A 21,373-nucleotide genomic window follows, 5' to 3' on the forward strand; every position below is an offset into this window, starting at 1 on the left:
CACTCACTCACTCTCACACTCACTCACTCTCACACTCACTCACTCTCACACTCACACTCACACACACACACAAACAGACCCTTCAGTCTAATTCGTCCATGCTGACCAGGTATCTAAACTGATCTATTCCCATTTGCCAGCATTTGGCCCATATCCCTCTCAACCGTTCCTATTCATTTACCTATCCAGTTGCCTTTTAAATGTAATCGTACCAGCCTCCACCACTTCCTTTGGCAGCTTGATCCATTTGAGCACCACCTTCTGTTTGAAAAAACTGACCCCCCCAGGTCCCTTTTATGTTTCTCCTCTCATTTTGAACCTATGCCCTTTAGTTTTGGACTCCTCTACCTTGGGCAAAAGACCTTGGCCATGCCCCTCATGATTTCCTAAACCTCTGTAAGGTCACCCCTCAGCCTCCGACACCTCCAGGGAAAAAAGCCCCAGCCTATTTGGTTTCTCCCAATAACTCAAACCTTCCAACCCCGGCAACATCCTCATAAATCTTTTCTGAGCCCTTTCAAGTTTAACGACATCTTTCCTATCGCAGGGAGACCAGAATTGAACTTCGTATTCTAAAAGAATCCTTACAAAAGCATGTTCAAAACCATTAAATGCAGCTTTCTGAGCATATGCTTTAGTACTGTACGTAATCTCTTTCTTCTTGACTTTGTATCTGTTATGTCTCTGTGTAAGTTCTTATGAAGCTAAACAACAGGAACCCTATTAAAACTGCTGGGGAGCACTACTGAGTGGATGGAGGGGGATTAGATTAGATTACTTAGTGTGGAAACAGGCCCTTCGGCCCAACAAGTCCACACTGACCCGCCAAAGCACAACCCACCCAAACCCAACCCCTTCACCTAACACTATGGGTAATTTAGCATGGCCAATTCACCTAACCTGCACATTTTTGGACTGTGGGAGGAAACTAGAGCACCCGGAGGAAACCCACGCAAACACGGGGAGAACGTGCAAACTCCACACTGTCAGTCGCCTGAGGCGGGAATTGAACCCAGGTCTCTGGCGCTGTGAGGCAGCAGTGCTGCCCATTGGTTTTGGTTGTCGAAGCTCAATCACCTCTGCGATGATCATTTGGTTCAGCTATCTTCAGTATTTATTACAATAATGAATCAGTTAATGTTCATATCAAGGAAGAACTAGATACCATCCAGGCTTGGCTGGCAATGGCAAATAGCATCTGCACCATTTAAGTATTAGGCAAGGAGCATCTTTTCAGGATAGAGACATTCCACTTCTTCTTTCAGTGCCATTACTGTTGGGTCTTCTCCAAAATCATTGCTGAGCAAGAACTTAACCAGATTCATTGCATCCAGTGCTGATTAAATAACCAAATCCTCATCCCTCTTCATCACTTTAGTTGATCATCAACTTGTCAACGATGCTGCACATCCACCCTTTTGTTATCAGGGTACAGTGGCTACAGGATGCTTTATGTACAGGGTGCAGTGAGTTGCCAAGGCTTCTTGGCAAGACCCTCTAAAGCATCCAACTCCACTTTGCCCACAAGGACGGGTGCGACATCCTTTCCCGATTTAGAGTAGTCTCACCATCCAGACGGCGTAGCTGTTCCATCAAAGTCTTTGGACACTAACAATAACATGGGAGCCCTTTCGTCACCACTGTTGCAGTGTTGCGAGAGGAAAGCCCACCATCCAGAGGGATTAGGAATGGGCAATAAATACAGGCACTGTTGAAAACACCTAGCCAAGGCCGAGTGATAACAAAATGCCAGCATGCTGTTTTGCTCTAATATTTGTAGTTGAAGATAATTTTTCAAATGCATTTCAGAAATATGGTCATGTAGGTACGAATTAGCTTTGACGCCAGGATGTATTCTCTAGAGAACGACAAGATGGAAAGAATGGAGCAAACTCTCTGACGTTTGAGCGTCCTCTGGATGCCTGAGTTGTATAAAAACTTCATAATTGCCACGATGGGTGGCCCAAAGGGTTTCCTGTTAATCTGGAAGTAGAAGGAGAATCCCTCTGCATCTTCCACCACTAATCCGAAAGCAAAGGTCACCTATAAGTGCCAGTGTTTTGGACTCCATTGGTAGCACAGCACACCACGATGAAAACCACAGAACCATCTGGAAACGTGAAGCAGGCTTTTCTTGCACATTCAGCAAAGACTTGTAATTCTAAAGGGCTTTCAATTCTGAAAAACTTCCATGGTGCTGTGCAGAGCTTCCAACAGATGCAATGTACAGACTAAAATACCTGCTGCTGGTATGCCTCATGAGGGTTGTTTACTTGGAATTAGATGGGGACTGCACTCTGAGGGAGAACGCTGTGTTGACTAGGGATATGCTAATGGAATTTGCATTAAATAAATATTCATATTGAGAAACTGTAGCCATATGTTTCCAAAGTAAAGCTTTCTGGGCAGCGTTTGAGTTGGTCTGTCAGCAGCAGATTGCTCAAATACATTCAGGCTGTTAACAACCCAACGGACTGTTGAAAAAGAGGGGAAAGGCATAACTGCATCAGAGAAGCAGCAAGCTTTCACATCTCTGCACTGCTTCAGGTTTACAGTAGTTTCATAGATTAATGTCGGGGAACTGTTTCCTTTGAGGGCAACAAAGTCAACTATACTGTGTTCACTTCAGAAAATTGTTTAGCCGTTAATGTTGTCCCATCGGATTTGCAGCCTTATTTCTGATGTACATATTCATTAGAACAGTCTGTGCTAGTAGAGAGGATTTCAGTAGAAACATTAAAATGAAGGAAAACATTTGGGACCTCTGTACTGTCAAAGTGCAGCTTTAGCAAACATTTACTGTGCCAGGAAAAAATGGATTCTGAAGTGGAGAATCTAAATTTACACTGACAAACTGCAATAGCTTGAAAGTTGTCTTCCAATTGTGACAAATCGGATTAGTTGACGTACTTCCATCCAAGAGAACTAATGGATATGCAACAAACAATTACATTTTAGATGGCACGGGTATCTTCTTTGTTGCTCCTTCACAGTGGTTGTGAAAGCTAGGAGACTGGTTCTTTTGTAAGTGCCACACATGAAGCTGCCCAGTGATGTTGATGGTTGTTTTTGGCTTTGGTGCTGTGCCAAGCCAGGTCATCGTGATAATCCCTGCCAACCCACAGGAGGTATTGCTGTTCTCTTGTCAACTGGTGACTGCCACATGCAATATTTGATGTTTAGGGCCTTGCCGTGTTTGTAAACGTCCTTGAAGTGGAGATCTGAGCACCCATTGGTCATCTAGCTCTGGATATCTCATCATACAGGGAGTCCTTGGTTATGTGACTGTCTTCTATTCTGCCCATGTGCCCAAGTCCACAAAGATATTCCTGTTTGATCAGCACCCATGCTTTCCTTTGAGAAGACTAACATCTTTGTGACTTCATGCTGCCAGGCCTGACCCTTGATATGCTAGAGACAATGAAGTTAAAAGTTTTTGATCTTTTTAGGATAGCTGTCGATGTTTCGCAGCTGTACAACAAGATGGCGCCGAACGCAAGTCTTATAAACCAGTCAGATTTAATGGATACTAACCAACAGCTTAAAACCTTTTGTAATTCAGAAATTCATATGGATATGTTTCTCGAATATGCTGCTTGACTGTTCCTGCCTTGCTATGCCTTTCTAATAGGTGTTACCAGACACGGCTTCCCTCTAAAGTTCAGGGTATCACCAACTTAAATCTCTTTCAATTTGCAGCCTTCTGATTTGGTGCATCTGGCACGTTTTCCAGGAATGTGAGCCCCCTCTTCCCTCTACCTGGAATTGCGAGTGGCCATGTCTCCGTTCAGAAAATAAGTCATGGGCTTCTCAGCATCCTGGCTTCGTCATTTTTATCAGCATGGAACAGAACAGCCCAGATATTCCGATCAGGATTTGAGCCCCTAATTCCAATGCAGGTTGCATACGTACTTGCTTCCAATTATTTGGGCCCATCTTCCAGTCCTGCAAGTCTCACCAAGCACAAGAATCCTTGCAAATGGCAGCACAGGGAATTTTTGTTTTAACAGAACTCACCATTGCAGTCAGGTATGTTAAGTGTATGAAGTGACCAAAACTGTTTTTTAAAAAAAAGACTTTGGAGAGAAGCTGCGTGGCAGGTGAATGGATCCTGGGGTCGGTGAGGAGTTGTGGGGGGGGGTGCAGGAGGGCAGGTCGCGTGGATTGGTTCAGGAGGCCTGTTGCTGAGTTAAGGGAGTAGCAGGCTGGATTAGAATGATGGGGCGACGATCAGAAAAGTCATAGAGATGTATAGCACGGAAGCAGACCCTTTGGTCCAACTCGTCCATGCCGACCAGATCTCCGAACCTAATCTAGTCCCATTTGCCAGCAATTGGCCCATATCCTTCTAAACCCCTTCCTATTCATATACCCATCCAAATGCATTTTAAATGTTGAAATTGTACCAATCTCCACCAGTTCCTCTGGCAGCTCGTTCCATACACGCACCACCTTCTGCATGGAAAAGTTGCCCCTTTGGTCCCTTTTAAATCTTTCCCCTCTCACCTTAAACCTAAGTCAGGTCAGGTTGGGGATGTGTTGTTGTCAGGAGAGGGTTTGGAGCTGCAGGATCAGGGCTGTGTTAAGGTCGTTCTAGAGGGAACCATCTGGAGGGGTGACAAACAGAGTACTTCAAACAGCAGATGTGGGCTGGACAGTTCCGATAGATTTTTCAGCAATCCATCATGTGTTGAGGACCGTGAGTCACCAATTATTTATCATCTTTACAAGTGACGTCAGTTCTTCCCTCCTGACAACCTAGCTTTGAGCTTCCTTCACAGCCACTTTGCTTTGTACTGCCTTACCAGCTGGTGCTTGAATTTCTTTTCCAGGGCCTTCAGCTTTCTTCTTTCTCAAGATTGATCTCCAGCACTCGCTCCCGAGCACGATGTGAGCTCTTTCACAGACCCGGGGCTTCACCAAGCTGGCGTTGCTTTTGGGTTTCTCTGACATCTGGCCTTTCTCTGCTTCATCCATTGGTGTACTGTTTGTGGGCTTCTTTCTCAGCTGCAGTGGCTCCATCTGGACCCCAACTCTATCCAACACAAAACCAGTGACTGTTTCAGCTCCTCGGGCCTCTTCTGAAGCTCTGACTGGCTGGGGCCTGTTTCCCCCTCCCTCAAAATACCAGACTGGCCAGCAGCCCGGAAGTAACAGCCTATTCCCTTCACTGCCCGTGAATCAATAAATAAGCACGGAATGAATATTTTTTGACAGTATTCACTCCAGAAAACGATAATGTTGTCGAGGAGAATACTGAGATACAGGCTACTAGACTAGGTGGGTTCGAGGTTCACAAGGAAGAGGTATTAGAAATCCTGCAGAGTGTGAAAATAGATAAGTCCCCTGGGCCGGATGGGATTTATCCTAGGATCCTCTGGGAAGCCAGGGAGGAGATTGCCGAGCCTTTGGCATTGATCTTTAAATCGTCATTGTCTACAGGAATTGTGCCAGAAGACTGGAGGATAGCAAATGTGGTTCCCCTGTTCAAGAAGGGGAATAGAGACAACCCTGCTAATTACAGACCAGTGAGCCTTACTTCAATTGTCAGTAAAGTGTTGGAAAAAGTTATAAGAGATAGGGTTTATAATCATTGAGAAAAGAATAATTTGATGAGGGAAAGTCAGCACTGTTTTGTGAAGGGTAGGTCATGCCTCACAAACCGTATTGAGTTCTTTGAGAAGGTGACCAAACAGATAGATGAGAGTAAACTGGTTGATGTGTATATGGATTTCAGCAAGGCATTCGATAAGGTTCCCCACAGTAGACTATTGTACAAAGTGCAGGGGAATGAGATTGTGGGAGATATAGCAGTTTGGATCAGTAATTGGCTTGCTGAAAGAAGACAGAGGGTGGTGGTTGATGGGAAATGTTCATCCTGGAGTCCAGTTACTAGTGGTGTACCGCAACGGTCAGTGTTGGGTCCACTGCTGTTTGTCATTTTTATAAATGACCTGGATGAGGGCGTAGAAGGGTGGGTTAGTAAATTTGCAGACGACACTAAGGTCGGTGGAGTTGTGGATAGTGACGAAGGATGTTGTAGGTTACAGAGAGATATCGATATGCTGCAGAGTTGGGCTGAGAGGTGGCAAATGGAGTTTAATGCCGACAAGTGTGAGGTGATACACTTTGGTCGGAGTAACGGGAATGCAAAGTACTGGGCTAATGATAACATTCTTGGTAATATAGATGAGCAGAGTGATCGCTGTGTCCATGTATACAGATCCTTGAAAGTTGCCACCCAGGTTGACAGGGTTGTTCAGAAGGCATACAGTATTTTAGCTTTTATTAATAGAGGGATCGAGTTCCGGAACCATGAGGTTATGCTGCAGCTGTACAAAACTCTGGCGCGGCTGCACTTGGAGTGTTGTGTACAGTTCTGGTCACCGCATTATAAGAAGGATGTGGAAGCTTTGTAAAGGGTGCAGAGGAGATTTACTAGGATGTTGCCTGGTATGGAGGGAAGGTCTTACGAGGAAAGGCTGAGGGACTTGAGGCTGTTTTCATTGGAGAGAAAAAGGTTGAGAGGTGACTTAATAGAGACATATAAGATAATCAGAGGGTTAGATAGGGTGGACAGGGAGAGCCTTTTTCCAAGTATGGGGACGGTGAGCACGAGGGGGCATAGCTTTAAAATGAGGGGTGATAGATATAGGACAGATGTCAGAGGTAGTTTCTTTACTCAGAGTAGTAAGGGTATGGAATGCTTTGCCAGCAACGGTAGTAGATTCAACAACTTTAAGTGCATTTAAGTCGTCATTGGACAAGCATATGGACGTGCGTGAAATAGTGTAGGTTAGATGGGCTTCAGATTGGTATGACAGGTCGGTGCAACATCGAGGGCCGAAGGGTCTGTACTGCGCTGTAATGTTCTATGAGCAGCTGACTAAAAGCAGACTGACCTTTGAACTGATCTAGGTGAGCTAACAAGACACTTCAGGAGCATCTTGCACTTGTTGATAGGTAGAAACAGTAGAGGAACAATCTGTGCCCTGAATGGTCATAAACACCTTCTGGAATGAGGTGCACAGCGTTAGTCTTTGCCTCAATACAAGTTGAAGTGACAACATTTGTCTGGGAGAGGATTGACCTCCTTCTAGACCTGCAGTAAAGTAACCTCCACAATGCCATGTCCATACCCTCGGATTGAACTGAATTGACCGAAAATGTTTGGCTCCTCTTGTCGGTGGTTTAGCACTCACAGGAGAGTTGATGGATCCCTTTGATGTGCAACTTGTTGTAAGCAGCTTAGTTGCATTTGATTTGTAAGCTTGCTTTGAATTCTTCTGCTCCTGTAATTTTTCATTTATTGAGTCCGCTCTTAGCTATTAGAGAAAGAGAGGGCGAAACAGCCAGCTCTTAACAGTGTACAAATTGGCTCCACACAGGCTTTCGCAGCAAGAATAGTTTAGTTGTCAGTGTACAAATTTAGAGGATAGGAACAACTCGCAGGAGTATGACATTCGGCCCTAATTTAGTCCCACCTGCCAGCACCCAGCCCATATCCCTTCCTATTCATATACCCTTTTAAATGTAGTAATTGTACCAGCCTCTACCACTTCCTTTGGCAGTTCATTCCAAACACATACCACCCTCTGTGTGGAAAAAGTCACCCCTTAGGTCTCTTTTATATCTTTCCCCTCTCACCCTAAACCTATGCCCTCTAGTTCTGGACTCCCCAACTCCAGGGAAAAGACTTTGCCTATTTACCCTATCCATGCCCCTCATAATTTTGTAAACGTCTATAAGGTCACCCGTCAGCCTCCGACGCTCCAGGGAAAACAGCCCCAGCCTATTCAGCCTCTCAGTATAACTCAAATTCTCCAATCCTGGCAACATCCTTGTACATCTTTTCTGAACCCTTTCAAGTTTCACAACATCTTTCCGATAGGAAGGAGACAAGAATTGCACACAGTATTCCAACAGTGGCCTAACCAATGTCCTGTACAGTTGCAACATGACCTCCCAACTTCTGTACTCAATACTCTGACCAGCAAAAGAAAGCATACCAAATGTCCTCTTCACTATCCTATTTACCTGCAGCTCTCCTTTCAAGGAGCTATGAACCTGCACTCCAAGGTCTCTTTGTTCAGCAACACTCTCTAGGACCTTACCATTAAGTGTATAATCATGCTAAGATTTGCTTTCCCAAAATGCAGCACCTCGCATTTATCGGATTTAAACTCCATCTGCTACTTCTCGGCCCATTGGCCCATCTGATCAAGATCCCTCCAATTTTGGTGTCATCTGCAAACTTACTAACTGTACCTTTTATGCTCACATCCAAATCACTTATGTAAATGACAAAAAGCAATGGACCCAACACCGATCCTTGTGGCACTTCACTGGTCACAGGCCTCCAGTCTGAAAAACAACCTCCAGTCTTCCGACACCTCACCTGTGACTATCGATGATACAAGTATCTCCGCAAGAGGCCCAGCAATCACTTCTCTAGCTTCCCACAGAGTTCTAGGGTATACCTGATCGGGTCCTGGGGATTTATCCACCTTTATGCATTACAAGACCTCCTCCTCTGTAATATGGACATTTTGCAAGATGTCACCATCTATTTCGCTACTTTGTATATCCTCCATATCCTTTTCCACATGCAAATATTCATTTAGTATCTCCCCGATTTTCTGCGGCTCCACACAAAGGCCGCCTTGCTGATCTTTGAGGGGCCCTATTTTCTCCCTAGTTATCCTTTTGTCCTTAATATATTTGTAAAAGCCCTTTGGATTCTCCTTAATGCTATTTGCCAAAGCTATTTCATGTTCCCTTTTTTGCTCTCCTGATTTCCCTCTTAAGTATACTCCTACTGCCTTTATACTCTTCTAAGGATTCACTCGATCTATCCTGTCTATACCTGACTTATGCTTCCTTCTTTTTCTTAACCAAACCCTCAATTTCTTTCGTCATCCAGGATTCCCTATACCTACCAGCCCTTCCTTTCACCCTAACAGGAATATACTTTCTCTGGATTCTCGTTATCTCATTTCTGAAGGCTTCCCATTTTCCAGCCGTCCCTTTACCTGCGAACATCTGCCCCAATCAGCTTTTGTAAGTTCTTGCTTAATACCTTTAAAATTGGCCTTTCTCCAATTTAGAACTTCAACTTTTAGATCTGGTCTGTCCTTTTGCATCACTATTTTAAAATGAATAGAAATATGGTCGCTGGCCCCAAAATGCTCCCCCACTGACACCTCAGTCACCTGCCCTGCCTTATTTCCCAAGAGTAGGTCAAGTTTTGCACCTTCTCTAGTAGGTACATCTACATACTGAATCAGAAATGTTTCTTATACACACTTAACAAATTCCTCTCCATCTAAACCCTTAACATTATGGCAGTCCCAGTCTATGTTCGGAAAGCTAAAACCCCCTATCGTAATCACCCTAATATTCTTACAGATAGCTGAGATCTCCTTACAAGTTTGTTTCTCAATTTTCCTCTGACTATTCGGGTGTCTATAATACAATCCCAATAAGGTGATCATCCCTTTCTTATTTCTCAGTTCCACCCAAATAACTTCCCTGGATGTAGTTCTCGTGCTATCCTCCCTCAGCACAGCTGTAATGCTATCCCTTATCAAAAATGCCACTCCCCTTCCTCTCTTGCCTCCCTTTCTATCCTTCCTGTAGCATTTGTATCCTGGAACATTAAGTTGCCAGTCCTGCCCATCCTTGAGCCATGTTTCTGTAATTGCTATGATATCCCAGTCCCATGTTCCTAACCATGCCCTGAGTTCATCTGCCTTCCCTGTTAGGCCCCTTGCATTGAAACAAATGCAGTTTAATTTATTAGTCCTACCATGTCCCTGCCTACCCTGACTGACTCGCTTCTGTTCTCAACTTTACCAGTCTCAGATCTCTTTCCTTACTATCTCCCTGGGTCCCACCCCCCCACCTTACTAGTTTAAATCCTCCCGAGCAGATTTAGCAAATCTCCAACAGCATTTATTGTAGATATAATCTGCAGTAATCCTTGAACTCTCTTTAAACTCCCACATCTGACAAGAAGCGCATATCACTCTACTAAATGCCATTTTTGCTCCTTCACAATCTACTGACCCAGAAAATAACATAACACGGCCCCAGGTTAAATTAATAGTTATGGTTTATATTTTAAGTTTAATCAAGAGACATATCTCAAAAAGCATATAATCAAGAAAGAACCTACTCTACTCACTACTGCAGACTTGCTGTAGGTCAAACTTAAAAACAATACACTTATCTGCTTCTGTGCTGTGAACTTCACCCAAACAGTTTCTCCAAGATCAGTTGTAAATTTCAGTTTGTTAATTTTCCCAGGTGCACTCCGATGTCCAGCGATACATGAATTCAAACAGCAAAGGCGGTAACTGTGCAGGTTCACTGCTGTGTCAGTTTCTTTTTCTCTCTCTCTCTCTCTCTCTCTCTCTCCTGCACTGACCTCACCATGTGCTCCCTTTGTCTGTTCTTCTCCCTTTTAAAACTGTTGTTGTTTTGACTTTTTTTTCCAAAGTTCCAAAACAATTCAACAGTATATAAAACAGTAATTGCTGCTCCTGGAATTCGAGGAAATCACCTCCAACACCTAAAATATCTCAAAAAAGGAGCAGCTGTTACAGCCAGAAATTTATTCAAGACTCTGCTTCAACCACTTGTTGAGGAAGAGAGTCCTAAAGACTCTACAACCCTTTGAGAGCATGGTGCTGGAAAAGCACAGCAGGTCAAGCAGCACCCAAAGAGCCCTCCCATTTATCTCTTCACCCCCAAGGCTCCCAGCCTCATTCCTGATGAACGGCGTTTGCCTGAAACGTCAATTTTCCTGTTCCTCGAATGCTGCCTGACCTGCTGTGCTTTTCCAGCACCATACTCTTGACTCTAATCTCCAGCATCTGCAGTCCTCATTTTTGCCTAGCCCTTCGAAAGCCTAATTGCTGTTAGAAATTGCTGCCAGCTGATTTTTACAAGGTGATACCTGATTCAAGATTCTCCCACTAGAGAATGCATCCTCTTCCCCAAAAGCCCTGTGTTGACCCCTCGGGTTCACGTGTTTCAATCAATATATGCTTGCTTTTGCTCTTCAGGGAACAATTTTGATGAAGTATCCGTCACATGAGCTGGGAACGGGAGAAAAAGCATTCAAAATGGTATTGGAAGGTATGTTGACATTGATTGATGGCTATGTTGTAACTTGGAAAAAAAGTACCTGATAGAACCCTTCAAAGGTGCCGCATGTCAGAACGTAACAAATTTAGTTGTAAATTGCTAATGTTCCAGTCTTATTTTTCATTAAATGCCAATTTGTAAAATGTTTTAAATTGTTGCCATTTCACTGTGGCTCGCAAACCACCTGTCTCCTATACTTGTGCACCAGCACCTCTGAGACAAACCTGAGATTCCAATGGCATTTTTCAGGCTTTTGTTTGTACTTATAGTCATAGAGAATTACAGCATGGAAACAGACCCTTTGGTCCAACCCGTTCATACCAACCAAATATCCCAACCCAATCTAGTCCCACCTGCCAGCACCCAGCCCATATCCCTCCAAACCCTTCCTATTCATATACCCATCCAAATGCCTCTTAAATGTTGCAATTGTACCAGCCTCCACCACATCCTCTGGCAGCTCATTCCATACACGTACCACCCTCTGCGAGCTCAAATCCTCCAACCCTAGCAACATTCTTGTAAATCTTTTCTGAACCCTTTCAAGTTTCACACCATCTTTCCGATGCAAGAATTTTCAATATTCTTGTATCAAGACACTAAAATCCCTTTTAGCCTCTTTGCATTAAGAAATGATTCAGAACTGTCTTTCTCTTACTGGGAGTGTATATGCTCACACTTCCCCACATTGTACTCTATCACCTACACTTTTCCCCACTCACTGAACTGACAGTGTCCTTTTGGAACTTATTACTCTCATCTGTGCAGTATACATTGCCTCCTACTTAAGGTAATTCAAAAACTTGTACAGGTACATTTGAGAATCCCTAAAAGCATAACATGTGTGATCAATCCCCCACTCCTCCTGGTGTAGAATCAGTATGAGTGTTGGACTGCCTGCTCATTACAATGGTATTCTGTTGGTCTCCTTCCACCTATGAGAGATGATAGACCTGCAGCAATCAATCCATTTCGTTGGGGGTACACTTTGACAGCTGTGAAGACAAATTAATGGGATGCAGGTACTGCCACAGATGTCACACACAAAGCTGTTGTGACACTGGGTTGTTGCTTGTGACGTTGGCACCTCTTCCTAATCCACTGTAGAGAGAAATGGTGACACTCGCTTTCACCAGCCAGTAGCTTCCAATATTTAGGGCCTTCATGTTGTCTGCTCCTTTCTGCCTCACTACACAGGGGATCCTGTGGTATGCATCAGTTGGCTGCCTCTGCCTGATTATCATCATCAGCATCATATAATCATCAACATAGAATCGCTACAGTGTGGAAACAGGCCAGTAGGCCCAACAAGTCCACACCGACCCTCCGAAGATAACCCACCCAGACCCATTCCCCTACCCTATCACTCTACATTTACCCCTATCACTCTACATTTACTAATGCACCTAACCTACATGTACCTTAACACTATGGGCAATTTAGCATGGCCAATTCACCTAACCTGCACATCTTTGGATTGTGGGAGGAAACCGGACCACCCGATTGATTAGTGCAATTACACTTCAGAGTGCTGCCTTTGAGAGGACTGTATTAATGACTTTGTCTTGCAGAATACACTCATAATGCGTCACGGACAATAAGTTGGAAATTGAAGAGCTTTTTGCTAAATAGATGTAAATTGTCACAGCCATATGGCAAGATACTAAGAATACAGGCTTTATAAACCTTGGATTATGTGGATAATAATAATAGCTTAAAACAAAGTTGCAACCACCTTTTATAGTTTGGAATACCAGTTGTACATAGCTGAGTATATGCCTTTCAACAAACAAAAAGCTGTGTATTCTGGAGATCTGAAATACAAGTAGAAAGAGCTGGAGAGACTCAAAGGGTCAGGCAAAACCTTGACAAAGAAAGTTAAAGTTTCAAGATCTATGTGCCTCTCTGTTAGATGTGAATGGGCCTGGAAAGAAGCTGGTTTTGTGCTGTTTAAAACAAAAGCCATTGAGGAGGAGCAACTGAAACAGGTGGTAAGAGCGTCCACAGGAAAAGGGAGTGCTCGTGTTAGTAGATGAGTTGGATACTGAGTAGAATGCCAATGCACTAACCCCTACATTCAAGGCATCATCCTGTGTCTTTTCTGCCACCACCAGCAGTTCTCACCCCATGTCACGATTCCACATGGATTGTCCCTCTGTGACAGCCTGGTACATTCCTCCATCACTCCCAACACCACTTCACTCCATCGCACCTTCCCATGCCACTGCAGAAGGTGTTATGCTTTGCCATTATTTCCTCCCTCCTCACTGTCCAACACCCCAGACTTTTTCCAGGTGAAACAACAGTTATTGGTACTTTTTGCAATTGGATCTATTGTGTATCCTTCCTCATAAAGTAGTCTTCAAATTGGTCAGAACAAATGCAGGCTGGGTGACCGTTTTGTCGAACACCATTGAGCTGGCCATACACATGACTCTGACCTGCTAATCACTAGCCATTCCAATTGCTGTTTTGCTGTCATTGCTAGCATTTCTGTCCTGGGTCTGCTGTAATGTTCCAATGAAGCACAGCACGAGCTGGGGAGGAACAGTACCTCATTTGTACTGAAGCACTTGATGGCCTTCAGGACTGAATGTTAATTTCGACAACTTGAGAGCATGATATCTGCCCTCCATTTTGATGACATCCCCTTCCTAATCCTCAGTGTCTTGTTTGCGGGGGTTTGCTCTTAGCAGAGCTATTTTCTGCCACCAACACCTACCATTAACTCCTCACCTGTAGTTTTTTTTCTTTGCGAGCATTAACAGCCCCTCTTTTTGTTTTGTTCCTCTGGGCATCTCTATCAGCTGTCCAAGTCTTCCTCCTCCCCCTTTCCAGCTACTTCTTCAGAAGCCATGCTGGGTTTGAAATCTTAATTCTGTTTCTTTTTGCACAGATATTCCCCCCCCCTTCCCCCAACCTGCTGAGTTTCACCAGCACTTTGTTTGTATGTGCATATCATTCCTATTTTATAAATCAGTGATTGATCTTTGATGTTATCTTATTTCTGTGCGCTATCATTTTTAATAATCTGCTGGGCGGAGCTTTCTAAAATGTGCCTGGCAGCTTAGGTTAAAAAAAACTACTGCTCTTTCCATTTTTATCGTTGCATCTTTTAAAGATCAATTAGACAGGCACGGCCTACCTTTCACAAATCTGTGCTGATTTTCCCTGATTATCTCACTTGTCTTAATGTTCAAGAATTCTGTCCCTGACAATTGATCTTCATAACTGATATAAAGCCAATGGTGCTGTCATTTCTTTGTGTTTCCCTTTCTCCTGAAATATTAAACACTTCAGTTAGAGTCATAGAGATGTACAGCATGGAAAGAGACCTATCAGTCCAACTCATCAATGCCGACTAGATCTCCTAAATAAATCTAGTCACATTTGCCAGTATTTGGTCCATATCCCTCTAAACCCTTCCTATTCATGTGCCCATCCATATGCCTTTGAATGTTGTAATTGTACCAGCCTCCACGACAACCTCTGGCAGCTCACTGCATATGGACACCACCCTCTGAAAAGTTGTCCCTTTGATCCCTTTTAAATCTTTCCTCTCTCACCTTAAACTTATGCCCTCTAGTACTAGACTCCCCTACCTTAGGGAAAAACTACCTTGGTTATTTACCCTATCTCTGCCCCTCATGATTTTATAAACCTCTATAAAGTCACTCCTCCAGACTTCCAGGAAATATAGCCCCACTCTATTCAGCCTCTTCCTATAGCTTAAACTCTCCAACCCTGGCAACATCCTTGTAAGTCTTTGCTGAACCCTTCCAAGTTTCACAATATTCTTCCTATAATAGCATGGAAACCAGAAATGAACACAGTATTCCAAAAGTGGCCTGTGCAGTCACAACATGACCTCCCAACTCTTATACTCAATGCACTGATTCCAAAATCTAGAGATCTTGGAAAAAAATGATCAATGCATTTGTTATCATCTCAACGGATAGAAACCAGCAAGTATGAAGATTTCTCAGTTTAGGGCTCAATGTTTTCCTATCTTTGTTTTCATTAAATCAACTAAGTTCCTTCCCTTTTGCCTTTTTTTTTGTACCATTACTATTTTATCCTCGTTGTCTATTATGAATACTGAAACAAAGTGCTTCTTTAACACGTCTGTAAATTCTTCATAAACTATTATCTGCTGTTTATGATGCTACATTTTTACATATCTCTCAGTCCCTTAGTATGTTTATAAAAGCTTTCACTGCTTCTTTTGACCCTGTGTGGGTTTTTTCCATGTTTCATTTTTGCATCTATACATATTATACTTGTAGGCTTGAATGATTTTTCTCATTTTCCCAGTCTGTTGAAGTTCCATTTTTCTTTAATTAGTTTGGCGCTGTTTGTTTCTTGTTAGTTGAGTATAATTGTGTAATTATACAAACAAAAAACTCTCTCCTTTTTGCTGACTTGCTGATTTTTGTATTGTAAGAAATAATTATTTTGAATTTTTCATGTTATTTAGCCATGAACAGTTTGTCGAATTTCCTGTGGTCAGTTTAATTCATCTCTTTAAACTATGAGTTTGAACAGAATGAGTCAGTCTCCTTATCAATAACTAAATGGAGTTAATAGTTATTCACACTAATTCAATAATCAGAAAGTTCAGCTCTAATCAATGCTTTTCACCACATCAGCTCATCTCTATGTGTGGCCTCCTTTGCGAGTGCAGCTTAAATTGATACTTAAGAAACGCTTTAAGTCAAATGTACGGCTTGCTTATAAATCAGATGAATTTCTGATGAACTTCTAACTTATTTAAATTTATTCAAAGCTAGTGTGCCTAAAATGTCTAAGAATTAAAATTTAATAAGCTCGCTACATCATTAAACTGTAAGTATTCATGAGGTTTTGTAGAAACATTTACTGCAGTCATTGAAGTAGGAAGATAAGTAGACTCTGCATTCCCTCTAGCCTGTTTTGCCATTTACTTGCCTTAGTCCCGCATCCCTTTCAATATTTGTGTGAACCAATGCATTCTGATTCACCCCTCAATGGCTCTGCTTTAATTTAACATTATGCCGCTTTTTCTAGATAACCGACTGCATACTCTTATTCACTGCATTAAGCATTTCTCCAACACTTTACTATTCTGTATTTAGTCAAATATAAACCTTATCTATTCAACCTGTCATTGAAATTTAAGCGTTTTAGTCCCTTATTAAGTGAAGCATGGAATACCATGATTGCAGACCAGTTTTACTTTCATTTTAGTAGGCATGGTCCAAATATAGATAATCATGGGATAACGTTTTATGATTGCCTCCTGCCAACTATGCCATCTGCTCATAGTGAATGGTATTTGGAGACAAGGCAATAGTATTGTCGTAGGCACCATGCTGTTTATGGGAGAAAGTGAGGACTGCAGATGCTGGAGATCAGAGCTGAAAAAGGTGTTGCTGGAAAAGCGCAGCAGGTCAGGCAGCATCCAAGGAGCAGGAGAATTGATGTTTCGGGCATAAGCCCTTCTTCAATCATGCTGCTCCATGCTTCACATTAATAAGGGACTAAAACGCTTAAATTTCAATGACAGGTTGAATAGACAAGGTTTATATTCGACTAAATACAGAATAGTAAAGTGTTGGAGAAATGCTTAATGCAGTGAATAAGTGTATCCAGTCGGTTATCTAGAAAAAGCGGCATAATGTTAAATTAAAGCAGAGCCATTGAGGGGTGAATCATCGATTCTCCTGCTCCTTGGATGCTGCCTGACCTGCTGCGCTTTTCCATCAACACATTTTTCAACCATGCTGTTTATACCCCTTTTTTAAAAATAATTGGTTGATTGTGAGTGAAGCTTTGAAACCTTGCTGACAGGTTAAACACTTCTCCCTGTTTAGTGTGAGCAGGATGATGACATGTAGCTCAGCCTTGATGTTGGTCTCTTTTTGTGCGTCATTCTTAAATCTGGTTTCTCTAGCCCTGTTCTTCTGGAGAATCACAGAAAATTGCAGGACAGAGGAGAGTTTTTGGCTCATTGAATATGAGCTGGCTCTTGTAACAAGCAATCCAACTAGTCCCACAACTGTGCTCTTTCCCTGTATCTCTGCCACCACTCTTCTGAAAATGTCTATCAATTTCCTATTTGAAAACCAGTATTCATTCTGTTTCCATTACTCATTGGATAGAGCATTAAACAGCCTAACCACATAATGCTTTTCCCCTCACATTGTCCCGAGTTGTTTTATCAGTTACCTTAAACCTGCCTCCTCTGGTACGGAATGCATCAGCTACTGGAAACTGTCTTCATTTCCACTTCGAAGCACTTAGCAATGCTTCAACACTGCTATCAAAACATTTTTTCGCCTTCTCTGCTTGAGGGAGTTGCAGTTTCTCTAAGCTGTTGTAATTGTTCCTTTCTGGAATCATCCTAAGCAATTTCTCCTTAAATTACGATACCCAGTTTTGGATTCATACTGGAACCAGATGAATGTTTTATAAGATTTAGTACAACCTTCTGGTTTTTCCACTCTTTTTACAAAGCCAGCGACCCTATATTACTTTTTTAGTGCTTTGCTAACCTCTCATGCTTTTTACAGCAAATTAAGCAGAAGTCCTCCCAGGTTTACTTTGTACGCCACTTTAGGATTACATTGTTAAACCGATATTGCCTCTCTGTTTTGCCATTTACTTGCCTTCGTCCCACATCCCTTTCAGTATTTGTCGAACCATTGCATTCTGATTCACCCCTCAATGGCTCTGCTTAAATTTAACATTATGCCGCATTTTCTAGATAACCGACTGGATACATTTATTCACTGTTGTTTGCCTTCTCGGCTCCTTTAATCATTCTTCCTACCGAAATATACCGTGTGACGTTTTTCTGCATTAACTTTTGGTGGATGACATGTTTGACCGTTCAATCAGCCTGTCCCATGTCCTTTTGAAATTTGTTGTTAATTCCTTCACACTCTCCCTATTTGAGTGATCTCTGGTTTTCCCTGTCTCTCCCAAATCTAAGTCACTAATGTGCATCACAAACAGCGCTCAACCCTGAGGGACAACTTTGACAATATCTCTGTCGTCTGGAAACAGCTTTGTAAGAAGATTGTGATTTTTGAGAAGATTTGTAGCTCAGGTTGAGGTTCAGGTTGTAAGTTTACTCACTGTTTACTCACAGGAAAACAAACCTGCCAGCTCAGCGAGCAACCTTACAACATACATGAAGGTCTTTATTTATAAAATGAGGAAATGCACTTCAAATTTAATTTATTATCTCGGATTTCCCTGTCCAATGTGCAGATGTGTAAGACACTTGAGTAATGTGTGACTGAAAGTTCTTCCTTCAGTTGGTCTATCTGCCTCTCCTCTATCCCTCTCCTCCTACTTTTCCCCAGCCTCAGATGTCCCACACCCTTCCTGTCCAGAAACAAAATCATTGCTGCTGTTCAAAATTGTTAACCCCATGAATTGATACATATTTAAATATTAGCATCATTATTCACATAGCTGGTATATCAAGAAATGTAATTGATGTTCTGAAGAGTGCGGCACCAGGATTTACTACTTTGATATAAATGCTGAACTTTTCTTTTAAAGTGTATCTGCTCAAACTGGGTTTTGTAGATAATTAGAATTGAACCTGAAATCTGTATTATAATGCAGCTATAATTTTTTCCTTTTCTTAGAGTCAACTACACGACAGCCAATGTCCAACCTGTCAACCATTAACACCTTTGTTTTTGGAAAGTTGGTGGATGACTGTGAACACACACTTAAACAAGGGGTAAGGTATCTTTAAATGCGGGTTTCGACTAATAGGTTATACCTATCAGCAAAGATTGAGCAGGATGGAGGTCTTGCATCTAGAAAAGAGAAAGCTGAAGGCTAACTTGTTGAAGATTATGGAAGAGGTTGACAGATTTGACATGGAGAAAATGTTTCCACTTGCTGGGGCAAGGGGAAACATGTACTTAAGATGGTGACTAGTAAATCCAATGAAGAAGGAGCTTATTTACCCAGGAGTTAGGATGTGGGACTCGCTATCACAAAGTGATTTTGAGACAAATAATAGAGATTCATTTAAGGGGAGAGCTAGATAAACAGATGAAGGGGAAAGAAGAGGGTTAGGTTTGATTGAGTTAGAGGAAGTGGGGCTGAGAAGCACAAATGCCTACATCGACATTTAGCTGAATGGCCTTGTTCTATATTGTAAGCTCAGTGCAATTTTTATGGAAGGTGCGGGGTCATCGATTCAAAGTGAAGCTTTTCATTACAGCATGGTACTGTTTTGGTGTTCCACATAGTGAATGGCCAATGGACCTGCCAATCTCAATCATTTAAGGATGAGTTTCCTGCTTTTTGTGGTATCTTGATTCTGAAAGGCAATCCCTGCCTTCTTAACTTTAATGGGCTAGCATTCCACTCCACACTCCAAAATTATAAATATTCTTCCTTGCGACATTGATAGCTTTGCTCACCTCTTTGACCATTCCGCGCTGAACAGAGGATACAACTGTCAAGCAGTCTCACACACCACGCAGTTGTTAAAAGACTGTGAGACTGTCAAAAAGGCAGGTCAGTGCAGATAAATGCCATGGAGATCAATTTTGAAATGTAAAAAACAAGCTGGCAGAATAAAATGAGTGCACTGTCTGTAGTGAACTTTTTTCTCCACTTCTGTCTTTAAATTGAACATTCAGAGAGGAGTCAGTGCACACATCCATTGAGATGCAGTTGGCAGTAAGAAGAACTCTGTCAGGACTGAAAAATGATTACACCACTGAAATGTTATTTACTGACTCGACTAACAAACCCTTTAACTAGCACATTCATGGTGTGTGGGCATCAAGGACCAGCATTTGACACCCATCCCTAATGTCTTTGGCTTGCTAGGACTGTTTTAGAGGACACTTAAGAGTCAGCCATATTGCTATGTGCCTGGAGTCACGTATAGGTCAAAATGGGTAAGGAGTAGAAAGTGAGGACTATAAATGCTGCAGATCAGAGTCGAGAGTGTAGTGCTGGAAAAGCACAACAGGTCAGGCAGTATTTGAGGAAGAGGAAAATCGACGTTTTGAGCATAAGCCCTTCATCAGGAATAAGGCTTGTGGGCCCTGGAGGGGGTGGGGGTGGTTGGGGCTGGGGGTGGTGGCTGGGGCCAGGGGGAAGGTAGCTGAGAATGCAATAGATAGATGAAGGTGAGGGAGAAGGTGATAGGTCGGCACGGGTGTGGAGCAGATAGATGGGAAAGGTGATGGAAAGGTCCGGAGGGCATTGCTGAGTTGGAGGCTTGGGACTGGGATAATGTGGGAGAAGGGGAAATGAAGAAACTGTTGAAATACACATTGCAACCACATGGAATGAGGGTCCCAAGGTGGAAAATGAGGCGTTCTTCCTCTAGGTGTTGGGTAATGAGGGTTTGGTGATGGAGGAGGCTCAGGACCTGCATGACTTTAATGCAGTGGGAGGGGAAGTTGAAGTATTCAGCCATGGGGCGATGGGTTTGGTTGATGCAGGTGTCCCAGAGATGTTCTTTGAAAAGATGTACTTGGAGGCGTCTTGTCTGCCAGATGTGGAGGAGACCACATTGGGTGCAACGGATTACATTGGAGGAGATACAGGTAAATTTCTGTCGGATGTGGAAGGATCCTTTAGGGCCTTGGACAGGGGCGAGGGGAGTGTCGTGGGTGCAGGTTTTGCACTTCCTGTGGTGGCAGAGGAAGGTGCTGGGAGTGGGGTGTGGGCTGGTGGGGGGTATGGACCTCTCGAGGGACTCGCGGAGGGTATGGTCTCTCTGGAACACTGACAGGAGCGGGGTGGGAAATATATCTCTGATGGGGTCTGTTTGTAGGTGACGGAAATGGCAGAGAATGATGCAATGTGTGCAGAGGTTGGTGGGGCGAAAGGTGAGGACCGGGGGGTTCTGTCCTTGTTGAGTTGGGAGGGGTGGGGTTCAAGGGCAAAGGTGCAGGAAGTGGAGGAGATGCGCTGGACGATATCGTCGACCATGTGGAAGGGAAATTGTGATCTTGGAAGAAGGAGGCCATCTAGGATTTTCTCAGATGGAATTGGTCATCCTGGGAACAGATGAGGCAGAGGAATTGGGAATAAGGGATGGCATTTTTACAGGAGGTAGGGTGGGAGGGGGTGCAGTCTGGGTGGCCGTGGGAATCGATGGGCTTGTAGTAGATGTCTGTAGTTAGCCAGTTGCCAGAGACAGTGATGGGGAGGTCCAGGAAGGGAAAGGAGGTGTCCAAGATGGTCCAGG

At 43.1% G+C, this 21,373-nt stretch overlaps 1 protein-coding gene across 4 annotated transcripts in view; it reads left to right on the forward strand.

Moving 5' to 3' along the window:
* Positions 1-21,373, forward strand: part of pot1 (protection of telomeres 1 homolog) — a 330,564-nt gene that overhangs the window by 62,871 nt on the left and 246,320 nt on the right. For all 4 annotated transcript variants that reach the window (XM_043709136.1, XM_043709133.1, XM_043709135.1 and 1 more), the window contains exons 3-4: positions 11,070-11,142; positions 18,792-18,889. In XM_043709136.1, coding sequence (XP_043565071.1) covers positions 11,070-11,142; positions 18,792-18,889 — 171 coding nt within the window. The remainder of the gene's footprint in view (positions 1-11,069; positions 11,143-18,791; positions 18,890-21,373) is intronic.

This window comes from Chiloscyllium plagiosum, chromosome 19 (genome assembly GCF_004010195.1).
Source record: "Chiloscyllium plagiosum isolate BGI_BamShark_2017 chromosome 19, ASM401019v2, whole genome shotgun sequence".
NCBI lineage: Eukaryota > Metazoa > Chordata > Chondrichthyes > Orectolobiformes > Hemiscylliidae > Chiloscyllium > Chiloscyllium plagiosum.